We start from the raw sequence: 16,880 nt of genomic DNA, 5'->3' as shown, positions 1-16,880 counted from the left end.
TGCATGAATGCTGTTGAATGCTGAGATTGCAGACCGGGGGGTTGGGCTTTTAACCGGTGATTGCAATCGTGGACTGGGGATGGGGGAGATTCTAGAGTCTATTTGAGCAAGTACCTTTACCTTTAAGGTACCTAGTACCTTTAAGGACCCCCTGTTGAAAACCTAATATGGAAATTGGAAATCAGCATGGACTTAATATTAATATGGAAATTGCTCAATGCCTGGGTTGCCCATTTGATATAAAACAGAAAGAAATAGAAAAATATGATAGAAAAAACTGATCATAAGTTATAAGACTGTTTTTAAAAGTTCAGCAACCTTCGCACTCAGGTTAAACGAGCCAGTTGTACCTACATTAAAGTAATAAAAACTCTGAAGAGCATGGTTCACAATTTCAGACAAAATGGACCCAATAACCAATGCATTAACAAATAAAGATTCTAATGTTACTAAGCATATCATCAAACAAATCAATCTTCATTTGTTGTTTTTATTTACTTGAGAAATTCCAATGATTGTCAAAATACGGTAATTATTAAAAATGATAAATTCAGAGATAGTTACATAGATGATAGCATAATTGAGGTTAAACGTCAGTAATTATGTGTTAGTGCTACATTGTAAGAGTTCATTTGCAATCAAAAGAGCTTCATTTTGGTTAGTTATTATCAAACATTATATAAACAGATGACACGTAAATACATTATAACTCCTTATAGTAGTATATCTGTACCCCATTGCTGATTTAATTATAATGAAATTAAAATAATGATTACGATTAAAATAATGAGTACTGTTAATTTGCACTGTACAATGTGTAGTGGGTTACACTGTTCGAAGCATGTGACTTTCAGCATGAATCAGGTAACAGTGCAAAACACTTGCATCGTCACCGGTTTTTGTGATATAGTGGTGCAGTCATGGTGGTATTCAGGACTCCGAATGGCAGCCTCTTCCAGGGTTTTACAGCGCAGAAGACTTTACCTTCACACCTAGAGCAGCCCACCAGGAGCAATCCTACCAGGAGGAATCATCATACTTTTCACTGTCATGATGAGTATGGCACCTCTGTCATTTTTAGCAGAGAGAGAGAAAGATAAAGAGAGAGAGAGAGATAGAGAAGGGGAGAGAGAGAGAGAGAGAGAGAGAGATGAACACATAACACTACAGTATGTTTCTTGCTGGTGTTTCAGTGTTGAAATCCTTCATTTAAGTCACTAATTGGCTGAAGAATCAGCCCTCCAGGAGCGTGAACCAAACCCATAGAAACCCCCCCACTTTTGTATACTCATCAATATGTTTTTTCATGTTTCATGGTTTTTTTTTTGGGGGGGGGGGGAGATCTGTATGACAGAGGTTTTCAATAGCTGGGTTCTGTGCCTTCTCACCCTTCATGATTTACTCTATAAAAAGCCCCAGACTAATGTTAAGGTCAGCTTGTATAATAAACCATAGAAGATATGGATTCTGTACAGAGCGTGAAGGGATAAGGTATTTAACACACTTAATATGAGTCACGTATTTCAAACGACTTCATGCACAATCAATGTGCGCAATTTTATTTTCTGAACCAAGTTCTCCATTAATCCGTCTTCTTATCAACCAAGGAAAAGATCTTTCCTTAACTAGAGTTTATGAACGCTTTTTATGATTTTATGATGTCTTTGACATGGCACTATGACATGGGCTTCAGAAAAAAGATTCAGGGTCCTACCTTAGTGGATCGATTCAGTCACCAGTGGGCAGCCAGAAGCCTGGATGTGATACAATTTCCCGGAGGTTGAGGCCACTGGAACATTTAGGTCAGAGTTGTACCTCCTCTTCATTGACAGTTTACGTTTAGCTGTAACCAACTCGTGGTATATCCTGAAGTTGTTCACCAAGGCAGGAACAGGCAGGGCGAGGGTCAGTACACCCGTCACAGCACACAGTCCTCCAACTACCATGCCAGGCCAAGTTACTGGATACATGTCGCCGTAGCCAATGGTGGTCATGGATATCACTGCCCACCAGGCACAATAAAGAATATTACGGTAATAGCTTTCTTTAATGTCCAAAAGGCTCTCGGCATAGAAGAATAAGGAGCCAAACATGAATGAGGTCACTGCCAGGAAAGCGGAGATGATGAAGAAGTAGCCGAGGCTGGCCCGCAGAGTGTGTCTCAGGACCTGCACACACACGACGTCTGGCATCATTCTGAACAGCCGCAGAAGGCGGAGGAAGCGCACCGCTCGCACCATTCCCAGAATGCACCTGATGCTGCTGGGGAGGAACTCGGGCCTCACTTCAAGGTAGAAAGGAAGGACGGCCACAAAGTCGACGATGTTGAGCGGATTGCTGACGAAAAGCAGCTTGACCGGGCAGCAGACGACGCGAACCAGGAACTCAAAGGTGAACCAAGCCACGCAAACAGCTTCCACCACGAAAAACACTTTAGAAGGCGCGGGTTCCACTGTGTCGTTCTTCATGATGTAGTCAGCTGTCACCGCCACATGGACCACCTGGAATTCGTGGAAAAACTGATGCATACCTACACAGGTGTTGATGATGGAGACCAGGATGAAGATGAGGGATATGACAGCAATGACCTAAAGGAAACAACATCATCAGTGCACAGTGAAAACAAGGAGCTCCCTACAGCTGCACTAACCTGTGCTATATGTATATAATGTACAGTGCTCATCACAATAACATTTATCACATTACTTAAATGCTGTTTGTATAGTTCCAGATATCTACAACTGTGGGGTGTTCTAATACGTATTACTCACTTACATCATACATCCTTGACACCCTGAAACTAGCCCACCTGTTATCCTGAAAAATCTAGAGATCCTGCTCAGATTCTGCACAGGTGAGTGAAACCTTTAAAATCCCCATATATGCTATACATTATGCAGTTACCTAACACTTTTTATTTTCCCAAAAATTCTCCAGTAGAGAAAAAAAAATGGAGAAAGAGAGCACCTCTGCAGCCTTGGATGAGTATGGATCATCAAAAAGGGCCCATATCTTTGACCTCCATGAAGCCTCCCTGCATTCAGGGCCGAGCAGGAGGAGGTTGTGTCCGTCCTGTTGCTCGGGATCGGACAGTCCCAGTTTGCGGAGGGTTTCAATTCTGTCTCTGTGGGAACAGTAAGACACCCAACAGCAGGCCTCCATGCCCGCGTCATTGATCCCCCAGAAGGCCAGCTCCTTCTCGAACAGGCAGCCACAAACCATGGGCGGGCAATGGAGACTTCCGGTCCTGTAGTAGTTTAGTATGTAGGTAAACATACCTGGGTCTCGGTCGTAGAAAAACTCGCCGATTGAACCAGGTTCCACGTCATCGCCATCTGAGAGAGATTCGGCTAAGAGGGCCAACCGGGTGCCGGGCCAGGTCTTAAGGCAGCTCTTATAGGTTTCGTGCCGCACGCCACCAACATTGATGACTATCTTTTCACTGTCCTCTCTCTTGGCCATCTCTTCCTTCAGATCAATTTTCAATGGAGGTTTTGTTTCCACACCTTGGTCGTCCACACGGCTAAATGAAAATGATTCAGTGAACAAATTTAATGTTCTGAACCTCCAATCCAAGACATTAATACAGAAAAAATAATGTTCTACTATCAAAATTTGCTTTGAAATAATAAGTTATTCTAAAGATGTAAGGAAGTAGTCACAACCAACAATAACATGCAGTAACACCACAGTAAACCCCAGCATGCACTGCCATGTAATAACAGCTGAATTTAAACAGAGATAATAGCTTTTAGTTGTAATAATTCAAATTTTAGCAATGTAAAAAACATAAATCCCTTAAGTATATTCTTATATAAACTTATTTTCAGTGAGGGGGGTCCGTGGAGTGCTGAAGTATTAAGAACATTTGGAACCTCTCAGGCAAGTGCTAATCGTGGACGCCTGTCACAAAATGTTCATGGTCTTAGTCGAACTTCCAAACGACTTTCCATTCACGCACTACGGATTTTAGTATTTACAGTGACAAAAAAGTAGTGTAGCATAACCAGATTCATATAACATAACAGAACATAACAGTTCTACTCGCTAGTCATGAGCAGAAGACCCGACTGGGGGTGAAAACATAAAAGGTTACATACATCGGTGTATTCGCATCTGTGTAATAATGAAATCATTTAGGAGTGAAAATACGGCGAGGTTGTAAGAACATCAGTATCTGGATCAAATCGTGGACCGCTGTAACTAAATGTTCTTGGCATGAGTCGAACTAACAAACGTGTTTACAAATCCACGTGCAACGTGTGTTGTTATTTACTGTGAAAACTTTGGAGAAACATAACGAAGAGGCATATATACGTGAAGCAGCTGACCTTAACGTATGTTATTATAATTTTACTCGCTAACAAGTAAATCTAAAACATGTATTATTCATATTACGATTCTAGCTGCAGTCCGCCTCTAAAAGAAGTGGGCTACCACGCATCGTCTTTATACGAAAGAGGATTAGGATTAGAGGATGTGAAAAAATTTTCTGAGATAAAAGTCAGAATTCTAACTTTAAAGTCAGAATTCTGAGATTAAAGTCACAACTCAAAAAAAAAATTTCACGTGGCCCTAATCCTCTTCCGTATCTTTACTAATAAGTTTGGCAACAAAATATATCGTTGAATCTCACCTTATTGCAGACAGGAGACTATCCAACTTCGTTCTGAAAACAATGTGGCGTCAAAAGTAGGTCCGACTGAATGTGTAATTACTCATTGAATATTCTTCTTCCTTTTTTGGGTTCAGGGTCTGGTAATGTACAAAGAAACGCGGAATTGCAAAAGTGATGAAAACTTTGCTCTTGAACGCGATTACAATGAAGAGTCCGGACTCTGGGGTTCTGCGCGCAAGCTGCACAAGGAACATAATACCCCTGAAAGGCATAAAGCCCCTATTACGTAACGATCTCATACAATTTTTCCCCACCGTGAAGAATGCCTTAGGCTACTTGTTCACATTTTGAACAGATGTGGCTCCTTGGTAAATCTATCGTTGTTTCCGTCGCAGCGCTTTCAACACGAGCAATATCGGAAGCGCTATCCTAAATTTTCTTCAGGCACGTTCAAAATTTAGAATACAGAAATACATTATGTTAACCCCAGGCCTAAAACTATAAGAACAAACAGTGCCGTCCAAAAGTATGGTAACAGTAGTGATATGTGTTATTTATGTTGTATACTTAAGGCATTTGGATGTGATATCAAAAGATGAGCAAGAGGCAAAAGTACAGACAATCAGCTGGTCGCATACTCAGAAGCCATTTCTTTTCTACCATCTCCCCCTGTCTCAACACAAGCATACAGTTTATCACCTAGTTTGGCTAATGGGTGATATGGGTGTTTTGCAACTTTTTTCATTAAATAAATGAAATAATAATTTCAGAATGTGTTTGCTGCTTACTCAGGTTCCCTTTGCCTAATATTACTACAGTAATAGAGGAAATCAGTAAGGGGCAAATACTTTTTCACGCCACTGCACACACACACACATACATACAATAGCCTAAGATATCACCTTGACCAAAAGTGCATCCAGAGGGCAAAAAATATTTGCTACATCCTTTATTTCCAAAACTTATTCAATGAATTTAAAGTCAAAAGTGTCAAAATAAAAAGTTCAGATCCCATGAACAAGCACAAAGAGCTAGTCTGGGAGCCCTAAAACACAGCTAGTTTAGGAACAACTGAAAACACAGCAATCTGCAAACACTGAGTGAGCATTTAAAAAACGAACTCTACATTCAAGGGAAGGGGGAGGGTTTGCACAACACAGTTGCATTTAAAAAACATAAGTAGGACTCAATAGTTTGATATTTTTAAACTCATTTAGGTATCCATCATTGTTCAAACTTTACACTTTATACATGGCTAGAAATCATGCTGTGTACATTTGGAATAAAACAAGCACATTTTCACCTGAGGTAATGAACCAACTAAATCCATCTGCAAGGATCTGGCCACAGCATGTTCCTATCAGGTTAACAGTGCAGATCAAGCACAGATTGCAAACCCCTGCCTAACTGACAAATGGATCTGCAAGCAGCCCTGCTGGGGAGGCCCCAAAGGAGGTAGACTGGTGGCCATTTTTTTTTGTCCTAGTGCAGCCGCTGAGTCCCGTATAGCTCCTCCGTCTCGGCACAAGGTGATGACATCATCTAGGGCCGACTCAGTTTGGGTCCCGGGACGGGCCAGAGGAACTGTTCCCTCCATCCCTCTCCCTTATGTGAGGCACACAGGTGAAGCTGGTGGTGGTATCAGGAATTCACAGTCATCTCCCCTTGGATCTTTTTCACGATATGGGACACGTCCAGGCTCTTGGTCAGCATTTCCAATAGCATCTCGTCTTTCTGAACACCTTCCATGAACTCCTCTAGCGACAGCTCACCTACAACACACACACACACACACGCGCACACACACACGCATACGTACACACACACATACACAGACACACACACACAGATATTGACATATTTGTAACTGGAGTAGACCCGTGAAATCATCATCTGATAAAGAAATCTGAAGCTTAGTTCAGAGAGACTGCGTGGCGCTGTCCGTCTGTAGGGTGACCTAATCATAACCCATATGCATCCCCCACACAGCTAAGAGTTTTTTTTTTATCTGCCATGATACTTTCTGAGATATTGTCTCTTTTCTGTAACCCTCTCTGCTTTCCCCCATTTTTGATAAAGTGATGTATGGTGTTCCTGACATCTAGCCAGGGCCACAGATGAACCTGGACAGGTTCACCACTTTAGATAGTTACACTACATTTTCATACAAGATGTGTGGGAAGCAGAGTTCTCTGTGAGGATTTCCGAGTATACTGTAATGCAGAACCTTACCATCACCATTGATGTCAATTTTGTCAAACACCATGTTGGTGAATTCTTCATCAGTCATTTCCAGATTGGTTCCATTGATGGCACGGATGGACTGTGGCAGGCGGAGACATAAACAAAAAAACTTCATGTGTGACCTGCATTCACAACTAGGAACATTTCACACAACACTGAAAACACTATTCTATTTTGTTGCTAGTCTTCATGAGCAGGGGCTGCTAAAGCAGCAGTCAGATTTCTTCTCTAGTTCCATTTATCTACATATCCAAGAATGAATAGTTAACAATTCATATAGAAACTGTAAAGAACTTTTCATTTCATGATCTCAAAGCAAGGCACAGGGAGGAAACTCAACTCAGCCACCAATGTTCAGCACCCTCTTGGGTGGTTCTTCACAACACGCACCACACGTGAAGTGGGGGAGGATGAGGTTACCGGGGTAAGTGAGTCAGGTAGAGTACACCTGGGAAACCCCTACTCTAAAGATGTGCCGCAGTGAGTCAGAACCTCTGTTAATTATCTCGCACACCTGGGTCAAATACGTATTTGTTTTGGATTCAAATACGCTTTACTGATCTTGTTTGGTGTATACAAACCAATGGAATACTCTCAGCAAACCCCGCCTTCCGGTCGTATATTGGCAGGCTCAGTTACACCATGCAAGATCAATAGAGCACAGAAAAGTACTTGAATCCAAAACAAATATGTATTTGACCCAGGTCTGCTATCTCATGAAAGATAGAGACGCCTACAACAAAATGTTGTAGGACTGTCATTTCACTCAGGTATTGAGTTATATTTTGTCCAAAGGGAAGGTGCCACTTCCAACAGCAATTTAGGTATCCCAAAAGGTAAATCATCAAAGTACTAAAGAAGTACAACCATTAATTAGGTTAAATGATTGGCAAGGTACATGGTTTTTACATATTTTATGTGTTTTCATATCATAAGTACATATCTACTAAGTAATCCGTCTATTGAACAACCTTCATATTGACCCATAACTACCCATAACTCAGCACATTGCTTTAAAACAAGAACTATGACACTTGGTGCTTTTGACTTTGCCTTTTATGCAGCATGTCTAATCTGAAACCTACAAAGTTATCTGAAAACATGGGATCTTGACACTAAATAAATCCCCTGATGCATCTACTGGTGCCTTGATACTCTGTGTCCTATACCAGCTAAAATACCTGAAATGCATATGCTTCTATAGGCAATATATATATATATATACGAAATATATTCCTTACTAAAAACTTACTGCTATTAACGTATACAAAGTATACTTTTAACTTTTAGCAAAAAGACAAAAAAAATTACATCAAACTGATTATGTCCACAGCAGCATATGTACAGTGGCAGAATACTTCTCCTATAGAATTATAAGTAATAATTTTGCATATATTAAGGAGACTTTGTGTCCATGCATGTAGATCATATCTTATTAATGGCTTGATGTATAAATAGTATATGAAAACTGAATGGCCCGAATACTCCATTTTTGACAAGAATGTGGCCCCCAAGAAGTAGTCAAAGAATCCTACTGCATACTGTATGTGAACACACTTGAATAAAAGAGGTTTCAGCACCACCTAGTGCCTAAGATTGGAAATGGAAATTGGAAATCAAGTTTCTGCATATTAAAAAATTCAAGTAAAATATGGACATGGACTGGATACAGATATCAGCAGGTTAAGTACGTTGTAGAATGGTTTTTATTACAAAACAAGTACTTAAAAAATTACTATGTCATTTCTGAACAGCCTATGAAGAAGGCATATTTGACCTCCTGTCCTTTGGGGTTGTTTGTTTCAAGCAAACTTTGGCCCGACACTACCAAATACTACCATGAAATATGACCACACATCGGCTGTCGCTTTGGCTGAAACTAAAAATAATGCTTTCATTTCAGGGGGATCATATTTCTGATCATACTGGTTTCTCTAACAGCGAACACTGGACTGCAATGAACCAGACCTGGGTCAAATGCGTATTTGTTTTGGATTAAAATACTTTTCTACGCTTTACTGATCTTGTCTGGTGTATTGGAACCAATGAAATACTCTCAAAAAGTGTGTACCCCGCCTTCTGGTCGTATTGGCAGACTCAATTACACCAGGCAAGATCAATAGAGCACAGAAAAGTATTTGATATCCAAAATAAATACGTATTTGACCCAGGTCTGCAATGAACACTTAAGGTTTTTTCACCTTTGACACGAAACACAAATGATGGAGCAGAGCATTGTGTGCATGGGAAGCACAGCATGCCATGGTTTACTTCAGCATCTCTAAGCTGATTCTAAACATAGATCAAGATGGCGCCGCGGATGGCTGCCTCGGTGTGTTGGTGCAATCCACTTTATCCCCTTGCAATCCACTTTATCCCCTTGCACTATTGTTATTGTTGCACTATTTTAGTAATGATGTTTATGTCTGTTATGTTTTTTATGCACATTCTTCTCATTTATCTTATTTTTTGCACGTTACGCACACTGACCAAAACAAATTCCTTGTATGTGTAAACCTACTTGGCAATAAACCCGATTCTGATTCTGATTCTGATTCTGATTCTACCTGACAAGTAAAATCCTCTTTGGTACCACCACGGTAGGTCCTTTGTTGACATGCACTCAGCATTTTGAAAACGGTGAAACACACTGGGCTGGTGGTTAAGGAACCGCGCTTGTAACGTTAAAATCCCTGTCACTGCATCATGGACCAAGGCACTTTACCTGAATTGCTTATGGAAAAATGTTGCGACACATAAATACTTCTGTAAAAATGCGAGCTGCTCTGTACCAGGTCGTCGGCTATGCGAGGAAAGCAGGCCTCTGTTCTGGTTCTCACCTTGATGATGACAAGCAGCTCCTCCCGGTCGATGCAGCCGTTCCCGTCGACGTCGTACAGCTTGAAGTACCAGCGTAGCTTCTTCTGCACCCCCGCTTTCAGCACCAAGCTCAGGGCGGCCACGTACTCCATGAAGTCAATGAAGCCGTCCTGCGCCAATCAAGACACGCGGAACAATGGGGACACCACATTTCCTCCTCTGCCTCCGTCTGTCCAGCAAACATTATGCGGGGAGACCCTGACCGGCTCCCCACCATTATGCTTCCACAGACAATTTAATCCAAAATATAGCCCAGGTATTTAACCTTAAAAATTATCAAAAATAATGTAGGACTCTGTGTGGGAAAACAGTCCATAAATTTTAAGACTTTGTATGTGATAACTGAATGTATCCACATAATACATACTGCTTCATTAGAGAGGCCAGCTAACTCATATACCATAAATAAGAGGTTAGTTAAGAAGCTAAAGGCTCAGTTTGCACTGGCGATCAGTATACTGCAGGTAATAGATCTACATAACCAGGGTTTTAGGTCTGTGACCTAGCTGATTAACATGCAAGTTAATTTAGTCTTTAATATCTTTTGGTACTGGAAACAGCAGAAAGATCAAATTGACAGAGCATTCTGTTAGAATCTCAATGGAAACTATGCTATTCAAATGCAATGTGCACATCTAAGAAAAAAAAAGACAAACGCTGACAGTACAAAACAAATGGGGAAAAAGATGTTTATTTAAAGTTTATTTAAACTTTCCGTAAATCACTTGCTTAACAGTCCTATGTGGCTTTTTTCATTCCCACTTATAAATCAAGCTATTTTTAAAATTACAAACGGCCTATTAAAAAAATGGGATGCTGTTTCCATGCAACCACTAATGCTGAAGCGGTTCAATCACGGCCTGATCACGGATTGAAAAACTTGAGATAATTAGTGTTATAATTACTATTAGTGTTAGTAATTGAACCGCAACTTTCCTCCAACATAGGACGCTCGTCAAAGTGCGCCGTTACTCACTCCGCCAATCACGGAGTGCACAGACCGCCATGGCAGGGAGCCATCACAGAAAAGCAATCACAGAAAAGGACAAAAATGACTAATTCTGTGCCACATCATACTATATTTAATCTACGCTTACACTCTCCTAAAAGATTCAAAGAAAGGTGTTGGTTTAGGCTACTGGTAGTTATATTAGTATTTTATTTAAGTATTTTTTGTATTTTTAAGTAGGCCCATCCTATCTCTTTATTGATCCTTTGTCAATTCAGACATCCTCCACTTTTTCACTCCCCAGTTCAACAGCTGAGCTGTCATTACGCTAAAGGGCTGTTACTACTTACACAGCATCAGCCGCATCCAGTGATGGAAGCGCTGCGTCGCAAATGACGCACAATGACAGGGGATGACGCGCAACAGATGTGGATGAGCAACATGCTAATTACTCCAACACCTGTCCTCTGGTTCTTAACAGACTGCTCGCTGCTTCGTTTGCGAATGGGGGGGATGGGGGTACCAAAACCACGGCCCGGCCTTCTAAAGTGAAAGACTGTGTGTCAGGATGGGTTTATTTTAGACGAGGATTACTGCACTGCTGACATTCGTAATTAGCTAGAGTCTCTCAACGGGTCGCCGCAGCACAGTGGGGTCAGCAGGAAACAGAAACAATGGGTATTTTTAAACACGATCAAGTAAAAAATAACTCAAAATCAAAATATACAGATATACCAAAGGGGAATGGGAAGAGCCTTGACTCTTGACAGTTGCGGGTTTACATCTCAAATAAGCTTACTGCAGTAACGCGCAGCGAAATAGCCAACATCGGGGCTGCGCAGAGACCTTTTGAGGGGAAGGTGCTCAAAGTGAGAAAACTGTTTTGTGTAATCAAATCAAAGGGGCACATGGGGTACATCGGTTGGCCTACCCGGACCTTGCCGCCACCCCCGATCACCCCCTCACCCCCACCCCGGACATGCCTGACCAACATATGCCATATATGCTGCTGGTAGTTATGACGGAATTTACCCTGCGGATTACCCTAACACAAATTAGGTCGTTGGGTAGAAATCTATTGACCAAGGCGGATCAACGCGTCTTCTTAGTTTGACATCTTAACCTTTATCCAATTATACGGTGCAATTTGTGTCCAAGTAATTTGTTAATTCAGGCCCATATCATGGAGAAATAAATTAATGCTCATTATTACCTCTTTTTTTCATTAAACATTAGGCATAATGATTTAGGCTACCCAGTAAAATAGTAGGTGTTAAATTAACTGTTATAGAGTACAATTAACACAGAACAATGTACTGTGAAGCTATTTATATTTAACGTGCATAGTACCTAAACACAATAAGCAGTAAAAAAATTTTTTTAAAAAAAATTAAAAAATAAAAGATTAAATAGGGAACACTCGCCTATTTTACATTTCTTGAGAACAACGCAAAGGGATACTTTAGATGTGCAGGGATACCCCAGATTAATATAAGCTAAAAATGAAAAACGAACCAACTCCTTCTATCTGTAAAATCAAAATGTAGTGTAATGTCTTATTTGTAAACATGGGGGATATAATCGATAGCCTAAATGGTGTCAAATTAGGCCATAGCCTAATTGTTATGGCAGGCTGAGCACTGACATGGAATACCATATCATTACTTCCCAAACATAGTCCATACACTATCTGCAGTCGATACCTGCAAGTATAGTCGAAATTGTAAACACCCAGCTATACACATCAAACGAGGAGATAATTAATCAACAATAAAATCATCAAACAAAAAATGTATTCTTACGTCGTTCATATCGAATGTCTTGAACATGGTGTACACGTACGCGTCAGAAGATTCCGATAAATTTTTCAGCCCGAAGAATTGCTTGAATTCGTAAAATGTGAGAAGTCCAGACGGACACTCTGTCATGAACTTCCTATACCACTGGTGGCTCTCGCACGCGTTGAGCTCCTCCACGGCAACGTTGTTTCCCATGTTTTTACCGTAGCCACCTCGACGATGTTCGTACGGACGTGCTGGATGAAAAACACACTGAAATTGAAACTTTCCTGCAAAAAACCCCAAATGATCCAGACTCCTTATTTTTGTTTCTTCTTCTCGGCCCTTGTAGTGGATCAGGTCGTCGCTTCCAGTGGATAAACTAAGACTTCAGGTATTATGAGCGGGATAAGATGTATTAGCTAGTTTGCTCACGCCCAATACCAGCTGTGTGCAGCCTGGGGACATCACAACAGATCACGGCACTAATCCGTTCAACAGCACACTTTTTGGCCGTTATAAACGCTACAGTTGTAATACTAGACCAATTAAAATTAATCCCAGTAGCCAACTGTATTTTTAAACGACCCCGCAATTGCCATTATAATATAATTCCCAGCGCATGAAATCCGTACGCGTCACACACTGAGTACACTGTTTCACGTGCTCCAATGTTCAGGTGGTAGATACATTTACCTTTCTTTAGCCTACTCTTTAACGTTTCTTACGAAAACAATTTCTGTATCTAGTGTTGTTTAGATGATAAACTACTAAACCGGGACGCCCTGTAAACTCCGAGCTCGGGTCTTAAGAAATTATCCTTTAGAGACCAGGTGGCCTGCACGTACGTTGGTAACTCACTAACGAGATATGACGCCCACCGCACGGCAGGCCCGAATGGCAGTTGGCACGTTGTATTCTTGAGTGAGTATAAACTGTAAGCACGCGAAGAACCGCAATGATTTTAAAACACTTAAATAATAATTAATAGTTCTATAATGAAGGTAAAAGGGAGTGCGACCAAGAGTTCACCAAAAACACATATTTATAGGTGCCAACTCCTCCATTCTTATTATGAATCCATCCATAGATACATTAATGTTAATTTACGACACAGAACATTCAGGCGTGTAAATGGGCCACGCCTGAATACATGCAGAACACCCCGGAATGGGTAAAAACCCAAGTGGTCGTGCTATGTCGGGTAGATGGCAAGTAAAACACCCATGGTACTGGCCGTGTGTCCCAGGTTTAAGCGCCAAAATAAATGAGTAAAGTAGGGCGGGCATCTACAAATACTTAATGGTATATTCTACAAAATAATATAGATCATAGCAAAAGAAAACAAGCAGGAATTTAGTAAAAACTGCTGTGCAGCAAAAACAAACAAACAAACAAAAAAAAAAACATAAAAACATGATGTGCACAAAATGAGAATATTCCAAAGGTGTGCTGTAGGAGAGTGCACACTGAGCAGCCAGTTTGTAGTGATCAGTGAAGTATGTGCAGTATGCCTGATCTGGACTTTGAATCAAAATCTTCAGATTTTAGGTACTGGCCAGTGTCACAAAAAACCACAATCATTTATTGGAACGTTTCAGATACTGTATGTGCACAACAGGATCTAGCCAGGTTTAATTTTATTTATTTATTTATTTATTTATTTATTTATTTATTTATTTATTTATTTATTTATTTGTTTGTTTGTTTGTTAATCCAAAATAACTTTTGTTTCTCGTTTGTGAGAGCTAGTGTAAACCATGCAGAAACATCACCTGGCCTTTCTCATGCAGGGACACCTGGGGGCAGTGACAGCACCACATTACACCTGGAACCTCTGCGTACTCTAACAATGCTTTGCATAAAAAATCAAAAGGTTCCATTTCAAACCAAATCACTTCAAAAACATTTTTTGAAGCAGTCCTTTGGTTTTTCATTCCATTAAAAATGTACTCAGGAAATTAAATCCTGATACCGTGATCAATGAACAAAAATGTTCTGAAGTGTCCTTTTGAATAGTTTTAAAAAGAAATTTGTAAAATGGAAAGCAAATTTGATTTAATGTTCATATTAATATACACATTATTTATACACTATATTAAAAAAATATATTTAAAAAAGTATTTTTGCAAGAGTCTACAGAGATAAATTCACATTTATGAGTATCACTGCCCAAAGAGCATTCTTAACATTGACTGAAGACACCCAAATTAGAAGTATCATAATAATCAAACAATATCTCAATCTCAGGATTGAGTTTTCAAAAAGGCTATCACACATTCCATTCCTTTTGAGTTCGGTTAAGTTTTTTCATCAGTATGAGTTCTGTGTTAAGCTCATCATTAAATCTATGGACAGCAAGGATAAAATGTATGTGTGTAAGGGGAACAACTACAAATTAAGTTTAAAATGTACATAAAGTAAGAGCTTGGTCAGATTTAATCATGGGAACTACATATATTGGGCATTATAACCCAGCACCTTTACTTTTAACCTTTAAGCACATTTTTGCCTTTGTTGTTATTATAATTTTACCTGCACCATAGTCACACATCAAGGCCATGTCACTTCCTGTTTTACCAGGACAAACCACAGGAACCTGAGCAATGAGGGCTGGGACTTCATTCTGTGATCCGACAGCACATTCTAGAAATATCTTGCAAATGTGTGGTGATCACCTGCAAGACTGTGGAACTGGACCGACCAGTCCAAATTCCGTGTCTGAGCAGAGCAGACCAACCACAGGAAGGAACAGTAGGCAGCCACTGTTACTTCCTTAACCATTTGAAGAGTAGGGTTTTGGAATGTTTTTTTTTTTTTTTTTTGAAATTCTAAGTCGATGGCTGTGTTCTAGAACTCCCAATGCTTTCGGTTGCCAGTAGTGATTGTCACATCAGCATTAGAATGTTCAGTTAAGTTCAGTTCAGTTAAGAACATTCTAATCACACATTTTTACAATCTTGCAGCGTAAAGGCTTTAAGATGCAGGGCCATGCCATTTCCATATATTAGCACTGGTCTGAGTCTACAGTACCTGCAGGGCAAAGCAAACGGTTACTGTGTGTTTTTATAGCAGTGTCTCCATATTTGCACAGGTAAACCAGTGCCCTGCAAACCGTCTGCCTTTTCCTAAGCTTATACTGCTGTACCACTCTGAAATCAAAAGTTACGAGGTAATTCAGCCTTTTCAGGTTTTTAATGGATGCTGGTATGTTCTTTGGCGTGTAAATGGTACTGAGCCAAGAAAAAAAAGCAATGTCTTGGGGATTAGCCGCCACATGAGTTCAGGCAATATTAAGCCTGCTTACGGATAAGTGGAAGACCCACAGTACCATGCTTCATAGCCCTCACACTGTTGCGTGATCTCCAGTGAGGCTATTATCTGAAAGCTACTACAGTGAGGGAGACACTTTCTAAACCTTTGCCCTAATGACAGATTGAGGCCTGCATCTTATCACTTAGCTACTTGTGTGGGGGGCTGGGGGAATGGAGGGTGGTTTATAACCAAGCAACATACCCCTTGTTTTCATTGCTCGTTACAGAAATATTCAGGATGCTCCACACTAGCTGGCCTCATAAATGCCTGAACAGCTCAGTTTAGATTTTCTGCAGTTAAAAATATATCGAAAAATTGTGCAACAGAAGTGCATCATAGTAAGTGTAAATGTGCATAATAACACAGACACGACTTCAACAAATGTAACATTTTACACTTGTGTAATCATAAAACATACCAGACTACGGAATAAATACTTTGTCTGCAATGCCTGTACTGCTTTAACCAGCAACAACAAAAATGCGTTCTTAGCTAGTTTAAATGCTTTGTTACAATTTAATGAGATGCACTGAAAAATATTAATAGCATAAACCACGAATGTTTGCTTCAATTTGTTACGCCTATATTGTTTCGGTTTTCTCAATTGAAACTTTTTAGGTCGATTTGAATTAAAGAATTTTAATTGAGAAACCATAAACAATATAGGCGTAACTAATTTAAGTAAAATTTTAGCTTTATTCAATAAAACATTTTTTTCAGGGTATAATATTATTATATTTATTTTAAAATATGATTACAAATAACCGTATTTTGCATTTGAACATTGGTCACAATGAGTCAAATGGGTTTTGTCAGCACGCCTTCCAGCCAAGGTGGACTGCAGTGTACCTGAGTTAAGATGAAACATACACTAACGTAGCCAGGCTGGAGGCTGGATGGTGCTGGGCCATTGAAAACAGGGTTCAAGCAGTCCATGCCAATCATACTGGGCTATGGAAAACAGGGTCCAAGCAGTCTATGCTAAATTCTGTGTAGAGCCCAGATACAGTGGATAGTTTCTAATAATGGTAAACTATAGGAAATGCTGAGGTAATCTAGGGACAGGCTTGGGAATCCCTGATTCCCTGCACAAAGC

General features: G+C 40.2%; 2 protein-coding genes across 3 annotated transcripts; both read right to left on the bottom strand.

The window, feature by feature from the left end:
- Positions 1 to 476: 476 nt before the first annotated feature.
- LOC135237996 (potassium voltage-gated channel subfamily C member 4-like) lies at positions 477 to 5,014 on the bottom strand. 2 transcript variants are annotated; one of them, XM_064305603.1, is made up of 4 exons: positions 4,637 to 5,014; positions 2,968 to 3,523; positions 1,715 to 2,588; positions 477 to 1,068 (listed from the first exon to the last, which is right to left on the bottom strand). In XM_064305603.1, the coding sequence occupies exons 2-3, from the start codon at positions 3,460 to 3,462 to the stop codon at positions 1,716 to 1,718; spliced, it is 1,368 nt and encodes a 455-aa protein (XP_064161673.1). In that variant the 5' UTR covers positions 3,463 to 3,523; positions 4,637 to 5,014; the 3' UTR covers positions 477 to 1,068; position 1,715. The 2 variants fall into 2 exon arrangements, with proteins under 2 accessions (XP_064161673.1, XP_064161674.1); XM_064305604.1 differs by lacking the exon at positions 4,637 to 5,014 and adding an exon at positions 4,101 to 4,244.
- An 884-nt stretch (positions 5,015 to 5,898) lies between these two features.
- guca1ab.2 (guanylate cyclase activator 1Ab.2) lies at positions 5,899 to 13,306 on the bottom strand. Its single transcript, XM_064305609.1, has 4 exons — positions 12,494 to 13,306; positions 9,703 to 9,852; positions 6,851 to 6,941; positions 5,899 to 6,390 (listed from the first exon to the last, which is right to left on the bottom strand). Exons 1-4 carry the CDS (start codon positions 12,683 to 12,685, stop codon positions 6,260 to 6,262), a joined length of 564 nt encoding a protein of 187 aa, XP_064161679.1. The 5' UTR covers positions 12,686 to 13,306; the 3' UTR covers positions 5,899 to 6,259.
- Positions 13,307 to 16,880: the final 3,574 nt, after the last annotated feature.

Source organism: Anguilla rostrata, chromosome 13 (assembly GCF_018555375.3).
Source record: "Anguilla rostrata isolate EN2019 chromosome 13, ASM1855537v3, whole genome shotgun sequence".
In the NCBI taxonomy this organism is placed as follows: Eukaryota; Metazoa; Chordata; class Actinopteri; order Anguilliformes; family Anguillidae; genus Anguilla; species Anguilla rostrata.
This window is presented reverse-complemented; position numbering and strand designations above follow the sequence as displayed.

What these genes read in the sequence shown, in the direction of transcription:
- LOC135237996 (XM_064305603.1), bottom strand. Translation starts at nt 3,462, where the DNA reads ATGGCCAAGAGAGAGGACAGTGAAAAGATAGTCATCAATGTTGGTGGC. An exon ending in ACTCATCCAAGGCTGCAGAG is followed by an intron (nt 2,589 to 2,967) that starts GTGCTCTCTTTC and finishes TGTTTCCTTTAG; the next exon opens with GTCATTGCTGTCATATCCCT.
- guca1ab.2 (XM_064305609.1), bottom strand. Translation starts at nt 12,685, where the DNA reads ATGGGAAACAACGTTGCCGTGGAGGAGCTCAACGCGTGCGAGAGCCAC. An exon ending in AGACATTCGATATGAACGAC is followed by an intron (nt 9,853 to 12,493) that starts GTAAGAATACAT and finishes TGATTGGCGCAG; the next exon opens with GACGGCTTCATTGACTTCAT. An exon ending in AATTGACATCAATGGTGATG is followed by an intron (nt 6,391 to 6,850) that starts GTAAGGTTCTGC and finishes TGTGTGTTGTAG; the next exon opens with GTGAGCTGTCGCTAGAGGAG.